We start from the raw sequence: 22,432 nt of genomic DNA on the forward strand, positions 1-22,432 counted from the left end.
CTTCTCCAGTTAAAAAGTTAAGTACATGTTGGCTTAGTTGATCGGTGTAGTTAACTAGTAGTGTTTATGTTGCCAGACTAATTGTGTGTAAATAAAGTACCCTTGACCTTGAACTAACTAACTGGTGTTTGGCTCTTTGATCGATAGCCGGTTGAAACTTGTGGTGGTATCATTCGATACCTGGCGACTCTGAGCATTAGGACACAGATAACAAAAGAAAGGAGGGAAACTCACTGACTGCCGTAGTTAGAACAGAGCCACAGGAAAAGACAAGGAAAGAGAAAGTACAACAGAGCTGTGAGGCAGCCGTTCTGACCACTGTGCCAATAAACCCCAGGGGGATTTCAGCAGCTACCACTCCCCTCTGAGAGCTGCGGAAATGAGGAACTCGCGGCCACAAGGGAGCGGCTGTGGTGAATGTTGTGGATTGGTGGAAGGAGGAAATTGAAAGGACAGAAGAGGGAGAGAGGGCGAGAAGGAGGTGTCGAGGGGGAGAGGGATTGGGAGGCGGTGTCGAGCTGTCGAGGGGGAGAGGGATTGGGAGGCGGTGTCGATGGGGCGAGGGGGGAGAGAAGGAGGTGTCGAGGGGGCGAGAAGGAGGGGGCGAGGGGGAGAGAGGGCGAGAAGGAGGTGTCGAGGGGGCGAGGGATTGGGAGGTGGTGTCGAGGGGGCGAGGGGGAGAGAAGGAGGTGGCGAGGGGGAGAGAAGGAGGTGTCGATGGGGCGAGGGGGAGAGAGGGCGAGAAGGAGGTGTCGAGGGGGCGAGGAATTGGGAGGCGGGTGTCGATGGGGCGAGGGGGAGAGGGATAGGGACGAGCTTGGTATGGGGAATAAATACTGGGTGGAAGTTGAAAGGCCTGGCCCTATGCTGGATGTAACTCTATCTAACACACTGGATTTCTCTCTTTCGCTCCAGCCTCCATCCGGAGACTCTACCACGTCAAAGGGAAGCGGAATGTGCGAGCCAAGCAGGTGGACATCAGCTGGGACAGCTTCAACACTGGCGATTGTTTCATCCTGGACCTCGGGAAGGTAAGGACCATGCGGAGTGGGGGGGGGGGGGGGGGGGGGGGAGGGGCGGTGGGGGTTACAGCAGTTTGGATTCCACCGGGTCAGAACCCCTCGTCCCAGGAATCATCGAAGGAACAGGAGGCCCCATTCAGCCCTTCTCCAGCCTGTTACACAGGAACAGGAGGAGGCCCCATTCAGCCCCTTCTCCAGTCTGTTACACAGGAACAGGAGGAGGCCCCATTCAGCCCCTTCTCCAGCCTGTTACATAGGAACAGGAGGAGGCCCCATTCAGCCCCTTCTCCAGCCTGTTACACAGGAACAGGAGGAGGCCCCATTCAGCCCCTTCTTCAGCCAGTTACACAGGAACAGGAGGAGGCCCCATTCAGACCCTTCTCCAGCCTGTGACACAGTAACAGGAGGAGGCCCATTTCAGCCCCTTCTCCAGCCTGTTACACAGGAACAGGAGGAGGCCCCATTCAGCCCCTTCTCCAGCCTGTTACACAGCAACAGGAGGAGGCCCCATTCAGCCCCTTCTCCATCTTGTTACACAGGAACAGGAGGAGGGCCCCATTCAGCCCCTTCTCCCAGCCTGTTACACAGCAACAGGAGGAGGCCCCATTCAGCCTCTTCTCCATCTTGTTACACAGGAACAGGGATGAGGCCCCATCCAGCCCCTTCTCCATCTTGTTACACAGGAACAGGAGGAGGACTCATTCAGCCCCTTCTCCAGCCTGTTACACAGGAACAGGAGGAGGCCCCATTCAGCCCCTTCTCCAGCCTGTTACACAGCAACAGGAAGAGGCCCCATTCAGCCCCTTCTCCAGCCTGTTACACAGGAACAGGAGGAGGCCCCATTCACACCTTCTCCAGTCTGTTACACAGGAACAGGAGGAGGCCCCATTCAGCCCCTTCTGCAGCCTGTTACACAGGAACAGGAGGAGGCCCCATTCAGCCCCTTCTCCAGCCTGTTACACAGAAACAGGAGGAGGCCCCATTCAGCCCCTTCTCCAGCCTGATACACAGGAACAGGAGGAGTGGTTGGGGGTGAATGTTGGGGATGTATTTAATTGGGAAGTTGGATGAACACACGAAGGAGAGAGAGATAGGAGGAGATGTTGATGGGATGAGATGGTGTGGGGGGATTCTGGGAGGAGGCTCAGATGGAGCAGCAACACCCGTAGATAGGCCGGATGTCCTGTTCCTGGGTGGTAGGCTCAGCGTGACTTGTGAGAAGGTGAATTTCCAAATGTGTGGGATGTTTGGCTTCTCCCTCTTTCTTTCTCTCTCTCTATTTTTCACTCACTCTTTCATGTTATTTCTCTCATTCTCTGTCTTTCTCTCCAGCTTTATCCGCTTTCTATCGCTCCCACCCTCTCTCTCTCTCTTTTTCTGTCTCTCTCTCTCTCTTTATCTCAGCCGTTTCTCTCTCTCTCCCCTCTCTGTGCTGTTTATCCGTGTCCATGTTTTTGCTGTCTCTCCACAGACCATTTATCAGTGGTGTGGATCCGAATGCAACATGTTTGAGCGGCAGAAGGCCGGGGAGGTTGCCATCTCCATCCGGGATCTGGAACGCCGTGGAAAATCCCAGGTCATCGTTGTGAATGATGGAGAGGAGCCAGGGAGATGATAGAGGTGAGATTGGGGATAACACCGTGCGAGGAAGGCCGAGAGAACAAGGCCAGCCTGAAGCCTGAGGCCTGCGACTACACCTTCCTCATGGTCATGTTAGGCCCTAACTCAACCCACACACTGGCACTCAACAGGAGGGCTGGTCTCACCCTCACTCCTGAACCATTCACCGCATTCCAGCCCTCCGTCTAGAGTTGACTCCCCTGGTCTCCCCGACTCCCGCCAGCTCCTCCATCACCCCCATGCTCCTCACCCCAACTCCCCCAACTGCCCCCCATCTCCCCCAACTCCCCATCTCCTCCATCGACCCCCATCTCCTCAACCCCCAACTAAACTTGACCCCTCCAAAAACCCCCATCTCGCCCAACTCCCCAATCGACACCCCATCTCCCCCAACTCCGACATCACCCCCCATCGCCCCCAAGCTCCCCCCATCGCCCCACACGCCCCCAACTCCCGCCATCTCCTCCATCACCTCCATTCGCCCCAACTCGCCAGCCATCTCCTCCATCACCCCCATCTCCCCAACCCCCCAACTCCCCCCATCGCCCCCAACTCCGACCATCTCCTACATCACCCCGCATCTCCTAACTCCCCCATCAGCCCCAAATCTCCCAACTCCCCCAACTCCCCCCAACAACCGCCATCTCCCAGACTCCTTACAGTAGCACCCTAAGACTCCCCCATCGACCCCATCTCACCCCCCAACTTCCCCACATCACCCCCATCTCCCCCAACTCCTACATAACCCCTGTCTCCCCCATCACCCCTTCTCCCCCTAACTCGCCCCCATCACCCCCATCACCCCCATGCACCCCATGCTCCCCATCTCCCCAACTCTCCCCAATCTTCCCCCCCAGCGCCCCCAACTCGCCCCATGCGCCCCCTAACTCCCCCAACAACCCCATCTCCTCCAACTCCCCCCATGCTCCTCCATCACCCCCATCTCCCCAACTCCCCCAACAACCCCATCTCCCCAACTCCCCTTTCTCCGACATAACCCCCTATCTACCCCAACTCCCCCCAACAACCCCATCTCCCCCAACTCCCCCATCTCCTACATCACCCCCAACTCCCCCATCACCCCCATCTCCCTAAATCCCCCCAAGAACCCCAACTCCCCCAACTCCTACATCACCCCCATCTCCCCTAACTCCCCCATTACCCCCATCTCCCCAACTCCCCCCATCTCCTACATCACCCCATCTCCCCCAACACCCCCCAAATCCCCCCATCTCCCCAACTCCCCTATCACCCCAACTCCCCCCAACAGCCCCAACTCCCCCAACTCCCTACATCACCCCCATCTCCCCAACTCCCCCCATCTCCCCAACTCCCCCCAACACCCCCATCTCCCCCCAACACCTCCATCTACCCCCAACTCCCCCATCTCCCCATCACCCCCATCTCCCCCAACTCCCCCCAACACACCCATCTCCCCCCATCTCCCCCAGTTCCCCCATCTCCTCCATCACCCCCATCTCACCCAACTCCCCCAACTCCCCCCACCTCCCCCAACTCCCCCATCACCCCCATCTCCCCAACTCCCCCATCACCCCCATCTCCCCAACTCCCCCATCTCCCCCATCACCCCCATCTCCCCCAACTCCCCCCAACACACCCATCTCCCCCCATCTCCCCCAATTCCCCCATCTCCTCCATCACCCCCATCTCCCCCAACTCCCCCATCACCCCCAACTCCCCCCATCACCCCCATCTCCCCCCATCACCCCCATCTCCCCCAACTCCCCCATCTCCCCAACTCCCCCATCACCCCCATCTCCCCAACTCCCCTCCATCACCCCCATCACCCCAACTCCCCCAACTCCCCCCATCTCCCCCAACTCCCCCCATCTCCCCCAACTCCCCCCATCTCCCCCAACTCCCCCATCGCCCCCATCTCCCCAACTCCCCCATCACCCCCATCTCCCCAACTCCCCCATCTCCCCCATCACCCCCATCACCCCCATCTCCTCCAACTCCCCCAACTCCCCCCATCTCCCCCAATTCCCCCATCTCCTCCATCACCCCCATCTCCCCCAACTCCCCCATCACCCCCAACTCCCCCCATCACCCCCATCTCCCCCAACTCCCCCATCTCCCCAACTCCCCCATCACCCCATCTCCCCAACCCCTCCCATCACCCCCATCACCCCCATCGCCCCATCACCCCCATCTCCCCCAACTCCCCCATCACCCCCAACTCCCCCATCTCCCCCAACTCCCCCATCTCCCCAACTCTGCCCATCACCCACATCTCCCCCAACTTCCCCCATCTCCTCCATCACCCCCAACTCCCCCCAACAACCCCTTCTCCCCCATCACCACCATTTCCCCCCAACTCCCCCATCTCCTCCATCACCACCATCACCCCCCAACACCCCCATCTCCCATCACCACCATCTCTCGCCATCTCCCCAACTCACCCCATCTCCCCCCATCTCCCCCCATCTCCCCCCAACTCCCCCAACTCCCCCAACTCCCCCATCTCTCCCATCTCTCCCATATCCCCCATCTCCCCCTACTCCCCCCATCTCCCCCCAATCCCCTCCAAGGGAGTACTGCACTGTCAGAGAGAGGGTCAGTACTGAGGGAGTGCTGCACTGTCAGAGGGTCAGTACTGAGGGAATGCTGCACTGTCAGAGGATCAGTACTGAGGGAGTGCTGCACTGTCAGAGGGTCAGTACTGAGGGAGTGCTGCACTGTCAGAGGGTCAGTACTGAGAGAGCGCTGCACTGTCAGAGGGTCAGTAGTGAGGGAGTGCTGCACTGTCAGAGGGTCAGTACTGAGGGAGTGCTGCACTGTCAGAGGGTCAGTACTGAGGGAGTGCTGCACTGTCAGAGGGTCAGTACTGAGAGAGCGCTGCACTGTCAGAGGGTCAGTACTGAGGGAGTGCTGCACTGTCAGAGAGACAGTACTGAGGGAGTGCTGCACTGTCAGAGGGTCAGTACTGAGGGAGTGCTGCACTGTCAGAGGGTCAGTACTGAGGGAGTGCTGCACTGTCAGAGGGTCAGTACTGAGAGAGCGCTGCACTGTCAGAGGGTCAGTAGTGAGGGAGTGCTGCACTGTCAGAGGGTCAGTACTGAGGGAGTGCTGCACTGTCAGAGGGTCAGTACTGAGGGAGTGCTGCACTGTCAGAGGGTCAGTACTGAGAGAGCGCTGCACTGTCAGAGGGTCAGTACTGAGGGAGAGCTGCACTGTCAGAGGGTCAGTACTGAGAGAGCGCTGCACTGTCAGAGGGTCAGTACTGAGGGAGTGCTGCACTGTCAGAGAGACAGTACTGAGGGAGTGCTGCACTGTCAGAGGGTCAGTACTGAGGGAGTGCTGCACTGTCAGAGGGTCAGTACTGAGGGAGTGCTGCACTGTCAGAGGGTCAGTACTGAGGGAGTGCTGCACTGTCAGAGGGTCAGTACTGAGGGAGTGCTGCACTGTCAGAGTGACAGTACTGAGGGAGCGCTGCACTGTCAGAGGGTCAGTACTGAGGGAGTGCTGCACTGTCAGAGGGTCAGTACTGAGGCTGTGCTGCACTGTCAGAGGGTCAGTACTGAGGGAGTGCCGCGCTGTCACAGGGTCAGTACTGAGGGAGTGCTGCACTGTCAGAGGGTCAGTGTTGATGGAGTGCTGCACTGTCACAGGGTCAGTACTGAGGGAGTGCTGCACTGTCAGAGGGTCAGTACTGAGGGAGTGCTGCACTGTCAGAGGGTCAGTACTGAGGGAGCGCTGCACAGTCAGAGGGTCTGTACTGAGGGAGTGCTGCACTGTCAGTGGGTCAGTACTGAGGGAGTGCTGCACAGTCAGAGGGTCAGTACTGAGGGAGCGCTGCACTGTCAGAGGGTCAGTACTGAGGGAGAGCTGCACTGTCAGAGGGTCTGTACTGAGGGAGTGCTGCACTGTCAGTGGGTCAGTACTGAGGGAGTGCTGCACAGTCAGAGGGTCAGTACTGAGGGAGTGCTGCACTGTCAGAGGGTCAGTACTGAGGGAGTGCTGCACTGTCAGAGGGTCAGTACTGAGGGAGCGCTGCACTGTCAGAGGGTCAGTAGTGAGGGAGTGCTGCACTGTCAGAGGGTCAGTACTGAGGGAGTGCTGCACTGTCAGAGGGTCAGTACTGAGGGAGTGCTGCACTGTCAGAGGGTCAGTACTGAGGGAGCGCTGCACTGTCAGAGGGTCAGTAGTGAGGGAGTGCTGCACTGTCAGAGGGTCAGTACTGAGGGAGTGCTGCACTGTCAGAGGGTCAGTACTGAGGGAGAGCTGCACTGTCAGTGGGTCAGTACTGAGGGAGTGCTGCACTGTCAGAAGGTCAGTACTGAGGGAGAGCTGCACTGTCAGAGGGTCAGTACTGAGGGAGTGCTGCACTGTCAGAGGGTCAGTACTGAGGGAGTGCTGCACTGTCAGAGGGTCAGTACTGAGGGAGTGCTGCACTGTCAGAGGGTCAGTACTGAGGGAGTGCTGCACTGTCAGAGGGTCAGTACTGAGGGAGTGCAGCACTGTCAGAGGGTCAGTACTGAGGGAGTGCTGCACTGTCAGAGGGTCAGTACTGAGGGAGTGCTGCACTGTCAGAGGGTCAGTACTGAGGCTGTGCTGCACTGTCAGAGGGTCAGTACAGAGGGAGTGCTGCACTGTCAGAGGGTCAGTACTGAGGGAGTGCTGCACTGTCAGAGGGTCAGTACGGAGGGAGTGCTGCACTGTCAGAGGGTCAGTACTGAGGGAGTGCCGCGCTGTCAGAGGGTCAGTACAGAGGGAGTGCTGCACTGTCAGAGGGTCAGTACTGAGGGAGTGCCGCGCTGTCAGAGGGTCTGTACTGAGGGATGGCTGCACTGTCAGAGGGTCAGTACTGAGGGAGTACTGCACTGTCAGAGGGTCAGTACTGAGGGAGTGCTGCACTGTCAGAGGGTCAGTACTGAGGGAGTGCTGCACTGTCAGAGGGTCAGTACAGAGGGAGTGCCGCACTCTCAGTGGGTCAGTACTGAGGGAGTGCTGCACTGTCAGAGACTCAGTACTGAGGGCGTGCCGCACTGTCAGAGGGTCAATGCTGAGGGAGTGCCGCACTGTCAGAGGGTCAGTGCAGAGGGAGTGCCGCACCGTCAGAGGGTCAGTACTGAGTGAGAGCTGCACTGTCAGTGGGTCAGTACTGAGGGAGTGCTGCACTGTCCAAGAGTCAGTACTGAGCGAGTGCTGCACTGTCAGAGGGTCAATACTGAGGGAGTGCTGCACTGTCAGAGGGTCAGTACTGAGGGAGTGCCGCACTGTCAGAGGGTCAGTGCTGAGGGAGTGCCGCACTGTCAGAGGGTCAGTCCTGAGGGAGTGCTGCACTGTCAGTGGGTCAGTACTGAGGGAGTGCTGCACTGTCAGAGGGTCAGTACTGAGGGAGTGCTGCACTGTCAGAGAGTCAGTACTGAGGGAGCGCCGCACTGTCAGAGGGTCAGTACTGAGGGAGTGCTGCACTGTCAGAGAGTCAGTACTGAGGGAGTGCTGCACTGTCAGAGGGTCAGTACTGAGGAAGTGCTGCGCTGTCAGAGGGTCAGTACTGAGGGAGAGCTGCACTGTCAGAGGGTCAGTCCTGAGGGAGTACTACACTGTCAGAGGGTCAGTACTGAGGGGGTGCTGCACTGTCAGAGGGTCAGTCCTGAGGGAGTACTACACTGTCAGAGGGTCAGTACTGAGGGGGTGCTGCACTGTCAGAGGGTCAGTACTGTGGGAGTGCTGCACTGTCAGAGGGTCAGTACTGAGGGAGTGCCGCACTGTCAGAGGGTCAGTACTGAGGGAGTGCTGCACTGTCAGAGGGTCAGTACTGAGGGAGTGCCGCACTGTCAGAGGGTCAGTACTGAGGGAGTGCCGCACTGTCAGAGGGTCAGTACTGAGGGAGTGCTGCACTGTCAGAGGGTCAGTACTGAGGGAGTGCTGCACTGTCAGAGGGTCAGTACTGAGGGAGTGCCGCACTGTCAGAGGGTCAGTACTGATGGAGTGCTGCACTGTCAGAGGGTCAGTACTGAGGGAGTGCTGCACTGTCAGAGGGTCAGTACTGAGGGAGTGCTGCACTGTCAGAGGGTCAGTAATGAGGGAGTGCTGCACTGTCAGAGGGCCAGTACTGAGGGAGTGCTGCACTGTCAGAGGGTCAGTACTGAGAGAGTGCTGCACTGTCAGAGGGTCAGTCCTGAGGGAGTACTACACTGTCAGAGGTCAGTACTGAGGGAGCGCTGCACTGTCAGAGGGTCAGTACTGAGGGAGAGCTGCACTGTCAGTGGGTCAGTACTGAGGGAGTGCTGCACTGTAAAAGGGTCAGTACTGAGGGGGTGCTGCACTGTCAGAGGGTCAGTACTGAGTGAGTGCTGCGCTGTCAGAGGGTCAGTACTGAGGGAGTGCTGCACTGTCAGAGGGTCAGTACTGAGGGAGTGCTGCACTGTCAGAGGGTCAGTACTGAGGGAGTGCTGCACTGTCAGAGGGTCAGTACTGAGGGAGTGCTGCACTGTCAGAGGGTCAGTACTGATGGAGTGCTGCAATGTCAGAGGGTCAGTACTGACGGAGTGCTGCACTGTCAGAGGGTCAGTACTGACGGATTGCTGCACTGTCAGAGGGTCAGTACTGAGGGAGTGCTGCACTGTCAGAGGGTCAGTACTGAGGGAGTGCTGCACTGTCAGAGGGTCAGTACTGAGAGAGTGCTGCACTGTCAGAGGGTCAGTCCTGAGGGAGTACTACACTGTCAGAGGTCAGTACTGAGGGAGCGCTGCACTGTCAGAGGGTCAGTACTGAGGGAGCGCTGCACTGTCAGAGGGTCAGTACTGAGGGAGTGCTGCACTGTAAAAGGGTCAGTACTGAGGGGGTGCTGCACTGTCAGAGGGTCAGTACTGAGTGAGTGCTGCGCTGTCAGAGGGTCAGTACTGAGGGAGTGCTGCACTGTCAGAGGGTCAGTACTGAGGGAGTGCTGCACTGTCAGAGGGTCAGTACTGAGGGAGTGCTGCACTGTCAGAGGGTCAGTACTGAGGGAGTGCTGCACTGTCAGAGGGTCAGTACTGAGGGAGTGCTGCACTGTCAGAGGGTCAGTACTGAGGGAGTGCTGCAATGTCAGAGGGTCAGTACTGACGGAGTGCTGCACTGTCAGAGGGTCAGTACTGACGGATTGCTGCACTGTCAGAGGGTCAGTACTGAGGGAGTGCTGCACTGTCAGAGGGTCAGTACTGAGGGAGTGCTGCACTGTCAGAGGTTCAGTACTGAGGGAGAGCTGCACTGTCAGAGGGTCAGTATTGAGGGAGTGCTGCACTGTCAGAGGGTCAGTACTGAGGGAGTGCTGCACTGTCAGAGGGTCAGTACTGAGGGAGTGCTGCACTGTCAGAGGGTCAGTACTGAGGGAGTGCTGCACTGTCAGAGGGTCAGTACTGAGGGAGTGCTGCTCTGTCAGAGGGTCAGTACTGAGGGAATGCTGCACTGTCAGAGGGTCAGTACTGAGGGAGTGCTGCACTGTCAGAGGGTCAGTACTGAGGGAGTGCTGCACTGTCAGAGGGTCAGTACTGAGGGAGTGCTGCTCTGTCAGAGGGTCAGTACTGAGGGAATGCTGCACTGTCAGAGGGTCAGTACTGAGGGAGTGCTGCACTGTCAGAGGGTCAGTACTGAGGGAGTGCTGCACTGTCAAAGGGTCAGTACTGAGGGAGTGCTGCACTGTCAGAGGGTCAGTACTGAGGGAGTGCTGCACTGTCAAAGGGTCAGTACTGAGGGAGTGCCTCAGTGGTTACACGCCGTGGTTACACGCGGTGGTTGCACACCGTGGTTACACGCTGTGGTTACACGCCGTGGTTACACGCCGTGGTTGCACGCCGTGGTTACACGCCGTGGTTGCACGCCGTGGTTGCACGCCGTGGTTACACGCCGTGGTTACACGCCGTGGTTACACGCCGTGGTTACACACCGTGGTTGCACACCGTGGTTGCACACCGTGGTTGCACACCGTGGTTACACGCCGTGGTTACACGCGGTGGTTGCACACCGTGGTTACACGCCGTGGTTACACGCCGTGGTTACACGCCGTGGTTGCACGCCGTGGTTACACGCCGTGGTTGCACGCCGTGGTTGCACGCCGTGGTTGCACACCGTGGTTGCACACCGTGGTTACACACCGTGGTTGCACGCCGTGGTTACACACCGTGGTTGCACGCCGTGGTTACACGCCGTGGTTGCACGCCGTGGTTGCACACCGTGGTTACACGCCGTGGTTACACGCCGTGGTTACACACCGGGGTTACACGCCGTGGTTACACACCGGGGTTACACGCCGTGGTTACACGCCGTGGTTACACGCCGTGATTACACGCCGTGGTTGCACACCGTGGTTACACGCGGTTACACGCCGTGGTTGCACACCGTGGTTGCACGCCGTGGTTACATGCCGTGGTTACACGCCGTGGTTACATGCCGTGGTTACACGCCGTGGTTACATGCCGTGGTTACACGCCGTGGTTACACGCCGTGATTACACGCCGTGGTTACATGCCGTGGTTACACGCCGTGGTTACATGCCGTGGTTACACGCCGTGGTTACACGCCGTGGTTACACGCCGTGGTTGCATGCCGTGGTTACACACCGGGGTTACACACCGTGGTTATACACCGTGGTTACACACTGTGGTTACACACCGTGGTTTCACACCGTGGTTACACACCGTGGTTACACACCGTGGTTACACACTGTGGTTGCACGCCGTGGTTACACGCCGTGGTTACACACCGTGGTTACACACCGTGGTTACACACCGTGGTTTCACACCGTGGTTACACACCGTGGTTACACACCGTGGTTTCACACCGTGGTTACACACCGTGGTTACACACCGTGGTTACACACCGTGGTTTCACACCGTGGTTGCACGCCGTGGTTGCACACCGTGGTTACACGCCGTGGTTACACACCGTGGTTTCACACCGTGGTTGCACGCCGTGGTTGCACACCGTGGTTGCACACCGTGGTTACACGCCGTGGTTGCACACCGTGGTTACACACCGTGGTTACACACCGTGGTTAGACGCCGTGGTTACACACCGTGGTTTCACACCGTGGTTGCACACCGTGGTTGCACACCGTGGTTGCACACCGTGGTTACACACCGTGGTTTCACACCGTGGTTACACACCGTGGTTTCACACCGTGGTTACACACCGTGGTTACACGCCGTGGTTAGACGCCGTGGTTACACACCGTGGTTTCACACCGTGGTTAGACGCCGTGGTTACACACCGTGGTTACACACCGTGGTTACACACCGTGGTTGCACGCCGTGGTTGCACACCGTGGTTACACGCCGTGGTTGCACACCGTGGTTACACACCGTGGTCACACACCGTGGTCACACACCGTGGTCACACGCCGTGGTTGCACACCGTGGTTACACGCCGTGGTTACACGCCGTGGTTAGACGCCGTGGTTACACACTGTGGTTTCACACCGTGGTTGCACGCCGTGGTTGCACACCGTGGTTACACACCGTGGTTACACACCGTGGTCACACACCGTGGTCACACACCGTGGTCACACACCGTGGTGACACGCCGTGGTCACACGCCGTGGTCGCACACCGTGGTCACACGCCGTGGTCGCACACCGTGGTCACACACCGTGGTTGCACGCCGTGGTTACACGCCGTGGTTACACGCCGTGGTTACACACCGTGGTTACACACCGTGGTTACACGCCGTGGTTACACGCCGTGGTTACAGCCCGTGGTTACACATCGTGGTTACACATTGTGGTTACACGCCGTGGTTACACACCGTGGTTGCACACCATGGTTACACGCCGTGGTTACACGCCGTGGTTACACGCCGTGGTTACACACCGTGGTTGCACACCGTGGTTACACGCCGTGGTTACACGCCGTGGTTACACACCGTGGTTACACACCGTGGTTACACACCGTGGTTGCACGCCGTGGTTACACGCCGTGGTTACACACCGTGGTTGCACACCGTGGTTGCACACCGTGGTTACACGCGGTTACACGCCGTGATTACACGCCGTGGTTACATGCCGTGGTTACATGCCGTGGTTACACACCGTGGTTACACGCGGTTACACGCCGTGATTACACGCCGTGGTTACACGTGGTTACACGCCGTGATTACACGCCGTGGTTACATGCCGTGGTTACACGCCGTGGTTACATGCCGTGGTTACACGCCGTGGTTACACGCCGTGGTTACACACCGGGGTTACACACCGTGGTTGCACACCGTGGTTACACGCGGTTACACGCCGTGATTACACGCCGTGGTTACACGCCGTGGTTACACGCCGTGATTACACGCCGTGGTTGCACACCGTGGTTACACGCGGTTACACGCCGTGGTTGCACACCGTGGTTGCACGCCGTGGTTACATGCCGTGGTTACACGCCGTGGTTACATGCCGTGGTTACACGCCGTGGTTACATGCCGTGGTTACACGCCGTGGTTACACGCCGTGGTTACACACCGGGGTTACACGCCGTGGTTGCACGCCGTGGTTACACGCCGTGATTACACGCCGTGGTTACATGCCGTGGTTACACGCCGTGGTTACACGCCGGGGTTACACGCCGTGGTTACACGCCGGGGTTGCACACCGGGGTTACACGCCGTGGTTACACGCCGTGGTTACACACCGTGGTTACACACCGTGGTTACACACCGTGGTTTCACCCCGTGGTTACACACCGTGGTTACACACCGTGGTTTCACACCGTGGTTACACACCGTGGTTACACACCGTGGTTACACACCGTGGTTTCACACCGTGGTTGCACGCCGTGGTTGCACACCGTGGTTACACGCCGTGGTTACACACCGTGGTTTCACACCGTGGTTGCACGCCGTGGTTGCACACCGTGGTTGCACACCGTGGTTACACGCCGTGGTTGCACACCGTGGTTACACACCGTGGTTACACACCGTGGTTACACACCGTGGTTAGACGCCGTGGTTACACACCGTGGTTTCACACCGTGGTTGCACACCGTGGTTGCACACCGTGGTTGCACACCGTGGTTACACACCGTGGTTTCACACCGTGGTTACACACCGTGGTTTCACACCGTGGTTACACACCGTGGTTACACGCCGTGGTTAGACGCCGTGGTTACACACCGTGGTTTCACACCGTGGTTAGACGCCGTGGTTACACACCGTGGTTACACACCGTGGTTACACACCGTGGTTGCACGCCGTGGTTGCACACCGTGGTCGCACACCGTGGTTACACACCGTGGTCACACACCGTGGTCACACACCGTGGTCACACGCCGTGGTTGCACACCGTGGTTACACGCCGTGGTTACACGCTGTGGTTAGACGCCGTGGTTACACACTGTGGTTTCACACCGTGGTTGCACGCCGTGGTTGCACACCGTGGTTGCACACCGTGGTTACACACCGTGGTTACACACCGTGGTCACACACCGTGGTCACACACCGTGGTCACACACCGTGGTGACACACCGTGGTGACACGCCGTGGTCACACGCCGTGGTCGCACACCGTGGTCACACGCCGTGGTCGCACACCGTGGTCACACACCGTGGTTGCACGCCGTGGTTACACGCCGTGGTTACACGCCGTGGTTACACACCGTGGTTACACACCGTGGTTACACGCCGTGGTTACACGCCGTGGTTACAGCCCGTGGTTACACGCCGTGGTTACACACCGTGGTTACACGCCGTGGCTACACACCGGGATTACACACCGTGGTTGCACACCGTGGTTACACGCCGTGGTTACACACCGTGGTTGCACGCCGTGGTTACACGCCGTGGTTACAAACCGTGGTGACACACCGTGGTTACACGCCGTGGTTACACGCCGTGGTTACACACCGTGGTTACACACCGTGGTTACACGCCGTGGTTGGACGCCGTGGTTACATGCCGTGGTTACACACCGTGGTTACACGCCGTGGTTACACGCCGTGGTTACACGCCGTGGTTACACGCCGTGGTTACACACCGTGGTTACACGCCGTGGTTGCACGCCGTGGTTGCACGCCGTGGTTGCACGCCGTGGTTACACGCCGTGGTTACACGCCGTGGTTACACACCGTGGTTGCACACCGTGGTTACATGCCGTGGTTACACGCCGTGGTTACACACCGTGGTTGCACGCCATGGTTACACACCGTGGTTACACGCCGTGGTTACACGCCGTGGTTACACGCCGTGGTTACACACCATGGATACACTACATGGTTACACGCCGTGGTTACACACCGTGGTTGCACACCGTGGTTGCACGCCGTGGTTACACACCGTGGTTACACGCCGTGGTTACACGCCGTGGTTACACGCCGTGGTTACACACCATGGATACACTACATGGTTACACGCCGTGGTTACACGCCGTGGTTGCACACCATGGATACACTACATGGTTACACGCCGGGGTTACACGCCGTGGTTGCACGCCGTGGTTACACTACATGGTTACACGCCGTGGTTGCACGCCGTGGTTACACACCGTGGTTACACGCCGTGGTTACACGCCGTGGTTGCACACCGTGGTTGCACGCCGTGGTTGCACGCCGTGGTTACACGCCGTGGTTGCACGCCGTGGTTGCACGCCGTGTTTGCACGCCGTGGTTGCACGCCGTGGTTACACGCCGTGGTTACCCGCCGTGGTTACCCGCCGTGGTTACACGCCTTGGTTACACGCCGTGGTTACACACTGTGGTTACACACTGTGGTTACACACCGTGGTTACACACCGTGGTTACACGCCTTGGTTACACGCCGTGGTTACACACCGTGGTTACACACCGTGGTTACACACCGTGGTTACACGCCGTGGTTACACGCCGTGGTTGCACGCTGTGATTACACGCCGTGGTTACACACCGTGGTTACACACCGTGGTTACACACCGTGGTTACACGCCGTGGTTGCACGCCGTGGTTACACACTGTGGTTACACGCTGTGGTTACACGCTGTGGTTGCACGCTGTGGTTACACGCTGTGGTTACACGCTGTGGTTACACGCCGTGGTTACACGCCGCGGTTACACACCGCGGTTACACACCGTGGTTACACACTGTGGTTACACACTGTGGTTACACACCGTGGTTACACGCCGTGGTTACACGCCGTGGTTACACACTGTGGTTACACACTGCGGTTACACACTGTGGTTACACACCGTGGTTACACGCCGTGGTTACACGCCGTGGTTACACACCGTGGTTGCACACCGTGGTTGCACGCCGTGGTTACACGCCGTGGTTACACGCCGTGGTTACACGCTGGGATCATGGTGCGTGATGATTTGGGCTCACATGGTGGTTACGCACGGGGGTGGCAGAGTGTAGGATTAACCCTCTGATGCCCAGTCTGCGAGAGCAGGCACCCCTATCGACTGAGGGGTGAACTCCGGGCAGCGTTCCGGCTGCTATTGGGCAGTGGGGGTGCAGGGGGGGGACAGCTCACCTTTCCAGACGTAGATCTTTCCGCAAACTCCATTGTCCAGGACAAAGCAATCGTCTGACTGCAGCATGTTCTTGGCGAAGGGGTTCTGGGCCGCCACCGAGGTCAGGGTCATGGCGCCCGTCGCGTCGGACACCTGCGGCACAAATCGGTGATTAGCAACGCCTCATTCTTCCCGTCGCCCCCAATTCCCCCATCTCCTCCATCACCCCCATCTCCCCAACTCCCCCATCACCCCCAACTCCCCCCATCACCCCCATCTCCCCCAACTCCCCCATCTCCCCAACTCCCCCATCACCCCATCTCCCCAACCCCTCCCATCACCCCCATCGCCCCATCACCCCCATCTCCCCATCACCCCCATCACCCCCAACTCCCCCATCTCCCCAACTCTGCCCATCACCCACATCTCCCCCAATTCCCCCATCTCCTCCATCACCCCCATCTCCCCAACTCCCCCATCACCCCCAACTCCCCCCATCACCCCCATCTCCCCCAACTCCCCCATCTCCCCAACTCCCCCATCACCCCATCTCCCCAACCCCTCCCATCACCCCCATCGCCCCATCACCCCCATCACCCCCATCTCCCCCAACTCCCCCATCTCCCCCAACTCCCCCATCTCCCCCAACTCCCCCATCTCCCCCAACTCCCCCATCTCCCCAACTCTGCCCATCACCCACATCTCCCCCAACTTCCCCCATCTCCTCCATCACCCCCAACTCCCCCCAACAACCCCTTCTCCCCCATCACCACCATTTCCCCCCAACTCCCCCATCTCCTCCATCACCACCATCACCCCCCAACACCCCCATCTCCCCATCACCACCATCTCTCGCCATCTCCCCAACTCACCCCATCTCCCCCCATCTCCCCCCATCTCCCCCCAACTCCCCCAACTCCCCCATCTCTCCCATCTCTCCCATATCCCCCATCTCCCCCTACTCCCCGCATCTCCCCCCAATCCCCTCCAAGGGAGTACTGCACTGTCAGAGGATCAGTACTGAGGGAGTGCTGCACTGTCAGAGGGTCAGTACTGAGAGAGCGCTGCACTGTCAGAGGGTCAGTACTGAGGGAGTGCTGCACTGTCAGAGAGACAGTACTGAGGGAGTGCTGCACTGTCAGAGGGTCAGTACTGAGGGAGTGCTGCACTGTCAGAGGGTCAGTACTGAGGGAGTGCTGCACTGTCAGAGGGTCAGTACTGAGAGAGCGCTGCACTGTCAGAGGGTCAGTAGTGAGGGAGTGCTGCACTGTCAGAGGGTCAGTACTGAGGTAGTGCTGCACTGTCAGAGGGTCAGTACTGAGGGTGTGCTGCACTGTCAGAGGGTCTGTACTGAGGGAGTGCAGCACTGTCAGAGGGTCAGTACTGAGGGAGTGCTGCACTGTCAGAGGGTCAGTACTGAGGGAGTGCCGCGCTGTCACAGGGTCAGTACTGAGGGAGCGCTGCACAGTCAGAGGGTCTGTACTGAGGGAGTGCTGCACTGTCAGAGGGTCAGTACTGAGGGAGCGCTGCACAGTCAGAGGGTCTGTACTGAGGGAGTGCTGCACTGTCAGAGGGTCAGTACTGAGGGAGTGCTGCACTGTCAGAGGGTCAGTACTGAGGGAGTGCTGCACTGTCAGAGGGTCAGTACTGAGGGAGCGCTGCACAGTCAGAGGGTCTGTACTGAGGGAGTGCTGCACTGTCAGTGGGTCAGTACTGAGGGAGTGCTGCACTGTCACAGGGTCAGTACTGAGGGAGCGCTGCACAGTCAGAGGGTCTGTACTGAGGGAGTGCTGCACTGTCAGTGGGTCAGTACTGAGGGAGTGCTGCACAGTCAGAGGGTCAGTACTGAGGGAGTGCTGCACTGTCACAGGGTCAGTACTGAGGGAGCGCTGCACAGTCAGAGGGTCAGTACTGAGGGAGTGCCGCGCTGTCAGAGGGTCTGTACTGAGGGATGGCTGCACTGTCAGAGGGTCAGTACTGAGGGAGTGCTGCACTGTCAGAGGGTCAGTACTGAGGGAGTGCTGCACTGTCAGAGGGTCAGTACAGAGGGAGTGCCGCACTCTCAGTGGGTCAGTACTGAGGGAGTGCTGCACTGTCAGAGACTCAGTACTGAGGGAGTGCTGCACTGTCAGAGGGTCAATGCTGAGGGAGTGCCGCACTGTCAGAGGGTCAGTGCAGAGGGAGTGCCGCACCGTCAGAGGGTCAGTACTGAGTGAGAGCTGCACTGTCAGTGGGTCAGTACTGAGGGAGTGCTGCACTGTCCAAGAGTCAGTACTGAGCGAGTGCTGCACTGTCAGAGGGTCAATACTGAGGGAGTGCTGCACTGTCAGAGGGTCAGTACTGAGGGAGTGCCGCACTGTCAGAGGGTCAGTGCTGAGGGAGTGCCGCACTGTCAGAGGGTCAGTCCTGAGGGAGTGCTGCGCTGTCAGTGGGTCAGTACTGAGGGAGTGCTGCACTGTCAGAGGGTCAGTACTGAGGGAGTGCTGCACTGTCAGAGAGTCAGTACTGAGGGAGCGCCGCACTGTCAGAGGGTCAGTACTGAGGGAGTGCTGCACTGTCAGAGAGTCAGTACTGAGGGAGTGCTGCACTGTCAGAGGGTCAGTACTGAGGAAGTGCTGCGCTGTCAGAGGGTCAGTACTGAGGGAGTACTACACTGTCAGAGGGTCAGTACTGAGGGGGTGCTGCACTGTCAGAGGGTCAGTACTGTGGGAGTGCTGCACTGTCAGAGGGTCAGTACTGAGGGAGTGCCGCACTGTCAGAGGGTCAGTACTGAGGGAGTGCTGCACTGTCAGAGGATCAGTACTGAGGGAGTGCTGCACTGTCAGAGGGTCAGTACTGAGGGAGTGCTTCACTGTCAGAGGGTCAGTACTGAGGGAGTGCTGCACTGTCAGAGGGTCAGTAATGAGGGAGTGGTGCGCTGTCAGAGGGCCAGTACTGAGGGAGTGCTGCACTGTCAGAGGGTCAGTACTGAGAGAGTGCTGCACTGTCAGAGGGTCAGTCCTGAGGGAGTACTACACTGTCAGAGGTCAGTACTGAGGGAGCGCTGCACTGTCAGAGGGTCAGTACTGAGGGAGAGCTGCACTGTCAGAGGGTCAGTACTGAGGGAGTGCTGCACTGTAAAAGGGTCAGTACTGAGGGGGTGCTGCACTGTCAGAGGGTCAGTACTGAGTGAGTGCTGCGCTGTCAGAGGGTCAGTACTGAGGGAGTGCTGCACTGTCAGAGGGTCAGTACTGAGGGAGTGCTGCACTGTCAGAGGGTCAGTACTGAGGGAGTGCTGCACTGTCAGAGGATCAGTACTGAGGGAGTGCTGCACTGTCAGAGGGTCAGTACTGAGGGAATGCTGCAATGTCAGAGGGTCAGTACTGACGGATTGCTGCACTGTCAGAGGGTCAGTACTGAGGGAGTGCTGCACTGTCAGAGGGTCAGTACTGAGGGAGTGCTGCACTGTCAGAGGTTCAGTACTGAGGGAGAGCTGCACTGTCAGAGGGTCAGTATTGAGGGAGTGCTGCACTGTCAGAGGGTCAGTACTGAGGGAGTGCTGCACTGTCAGAGGGTCAGTACTGAGGGAGTGCTGCACTGTCAGAGGGTCAGTACTGAGGGAGTGCTGCACTGTCAGAGGGTCAGTACTGAGGGAGAGCTGCACTGTCAGAGGGTCAGTATTGAGGGAGTGCTGCACTGTCAGAGGGTCAGTACTGAGGGAGTGCTGCACTGTCAGAGGGTCAGTCCTGAGGGAGTGCTGCACTGTCAGAGGGTCAGTACTGAGGGAGTGCTGCACTGTCAGAGGGTCAGTACTGAGGGAGTGCTGCACAGTCAGAGGGTCAGTACTGAGGGAGTGCTGCACTGTCAGAGGGTCAGTACTGAGGGAGTGCTGCACTGTCAGAGGGTCAGTACTGAGGGAGTGCTGCACTGTCAGAGGGTCAGTACTGAGGGAGTGCCGCACTGTCAGAGGGTCAGTACTGAGGGAGAGCTGCACTGTCAGAGGGTCAGTATTGAGGGAGTGCTGCACTGTCAGAGGGTCAGTACTGAGGGAGTGCTGCACTGTCAGAGGGTCAGTACTGAGGGAGTGCTGCACTGTCAGAGGGTCAGTACTGAGGGAGTGCTGCACTGTCAGAGGGTCAGTACTGAGAGGTCGCTGCACTGTCAGAGGTTCAGTACTGAGGGAGTGCTGCACTGTCAGAGGGTCAGTGTTGAGGGAGTGCTGCACTGTCAGAGGGTCAGTACTGAGGGAGTGCTGCACTGTCAGAGGGTCAGTACTGAGGGAGTGCCGCACTGTCAGAGTGCCAGTACTGAGGGAGTGCTGCACTGCCAGAGGGTCAGTAATGAGGGAGTGCTGCGCTGTCAGAGGGCCAGTACTGAGGGAGTGCTGCACTGTCATAGGGTCAGTACTGAGGGAGTGCTGCACTGTCAGAGGGTCAGTACTGAGGTAGTGCTGCACTGTCAGAGGGTCAGTCCTGAGGGAGTGCTGCACTGTCAGAGGGTGAGTACTGAGGGAGTGCTGCACTGTCAGAGGGTCAGTACTGAGGGAGTGCTGCACTGTCAGAGGGTCAGTACTGAGGGAGTGCTGCACTGTCAGAGGGTCAGTAATGAGGGAGTGCTGCACTGTCAGAGGGTCAGTACTGAGGGAGTGCCGCACTGTCAGAGGGTCAGTACTGAGGGAGTGCTGCGCTGTCAGAGGGTCAGTAATGAGGGAGTGCTGCGCTGTCAGAGGGCCAGTACTGAGGGAGTGCTGCACTGTCAGAGGGTCAGTACTGAGAGAGTGCTGCACTGTCAGAGGGTCAGTCCTGAGGGAGTACTACACTGTCAGAGGTCAGTACTGAGGGAGCGCTGCACTGTCAGAGGGTCAGTACTGAGGGAGAGCTGCACTGTCAGAGGGTCAGTACTGATGAAGTGTCGCACTGTCAGAGGGTCAGTACTGAGGGAGAGCTGCACTGTCAGAGGGTCAGTACTGAGGGAGAGCTGCACTGTCAGTGGGTCAGTACTGAGGGAGTGCTGCACTGTAAAAGGGTCAGTACTGAGGGGTTGCGGCACTGTCAGAGGGTCAGTACTGAGGCAGTGCTGCGCTGTCAGAGGGTCAGTACTGAGGGAGTGCTGCACTGTCAGAGGGTCAGTACTGAGGGAGTGCTGCACTGTCAGAGGGTCAGTACTGAGGTAGTGCTGCACTGTCAGAGGGTCAGTACTGAGGGAGTGCTGCACTGCCAGAGGGTCAGTACTGAGGGAATGCTGCAATGTCAGAGGGTCAGTACTGAGGGAGTGCTGCACTGTCAGAGAGTCAGTACTGAGGGAGTGCTGCACTGTCAGAGAGTCAGTACTGAGGGAGTGCTGCACTGTCAGAGGGTCAGTGCTGAGGGAGTGCTGCACTGTCAGAGGGTCAGTACTGAGGGAGTGCTGCACTGTCAGAGGGTCAGTACTGAGGGAGTGCTGCACTGTCAGAGGGTCAGTGCTGAGGGAGTGCTGCACTGTCAGAGGGTCAGTACTGAGGGAGTGCTGCGCTGTCAGAGGGTCAGTACTGCGGGAGTGCTGCACTGTCAGAGGGTCAGTACTGAGGTAGTGCTGCACTGTCAGAGGGTCAGTCCTGAGGGAGTACTACACTGTCAGAGGGTCAGTACTGAGGGGGTGCTGCACTGTCAGAGGGTCAGTACTGTGGGAGTGCTGCACTGTCAGAGGGTCAGTACTGAGGGAGTGCCGCACTGTCAGAGGGTCAGTACTGAGGGAGTGCTGCACTGTCAGAGGATCAGTACTGAGGGAGTGCTGCACTGTCAGAGGGTCAGTACTGAGGGAGTGCTTCACTGTCAGAGGGTCAGTACTGAGGGAGTGCTGCACTGTCAGAGGGTCAGTAATGATGGAGTGGTGCGCTGTCAGAGGGCCAGTACTGAGGGAGTGCTGCACTGTCAGAGGGTCAGTACTGAGAGAGTGCTGCACTGTCAGAGGGTCAGTCCTGAGGGAGTACTACACTGTCAGAGGTCAGTACTGAGGGAGCGCTGCACTGTCAGAGGGTCAGTACTGAGGGAGAGCTGCACTGTCAGAGGGTCAGTACTGACGGAGTGCTGCACTGTAAAAGGGTCAGTACTGAGGGGGTGCTGCACTGTCAGAGGGTCAGTACTGAGTGAGTGCTGCGCTGTCAGAGGGTCAGTACTGAGGGAGTGCTGCACTGTCAGAGGGTCAGTACTGAGGGAGTGCTGCACTGTCAGAGGGTCAGTACTGAGGGAGTGCTGCACTGTCAGAGGATCAGTACTGAGGGAGTGCTGCACTGTCAGAGGGTCAGTACTGAGGGAATGCTGCAATGTCAGAGGGTCAGTACTGACGGAGTGCTGCACTGTCAGAGGGTCAGTACTGACGGATTGCTGCACTGTCAGAGGGTCAGTACTGAGGGAGTGCTGCACTG

At 58.6% G+C, this 22,432-nt stretch overlaps 1 protein-coding gene across 1 annotated transcript in view; it reads left to right on the top strand.

The window, feature by feature from the left end:
- Positions 1 to 22,432, top strand: part of LOC140411302 (macrophage-capping protein-like) — a 113,331-nt gene that overhangs the window by 69,990 nt on the left and 20,909 nt on the right. The window contains 3 exon segments of the mRNA XM_072500423.1: positions 889 to 1,031; positions 2,494 to 2,626; positions 2,629 to 2,642. Coding sequence (XP_072356524.1) covers positions 889 to 1,031; positions 2,494 to 2,626; positions 2,629 to 2,642 — 290 coding nt within the window.

This window comes from Scyliorhinus torazame, chromosome 4 (genome assembly GCF_047496885.1).
Source record: "Scyliorhinus torazame isolate Kashiwa2021f chromosome 4, sScyTor2.1, whole genome shotgun sequence".
NCBI classification, from domain to species: Eukaryota; Metazoa; Chordata; class Chondrichthyes; order Carcharhiniformes; family Scyliorhinidae; genus Scyliorhinus; species Scyliorhinus torazame.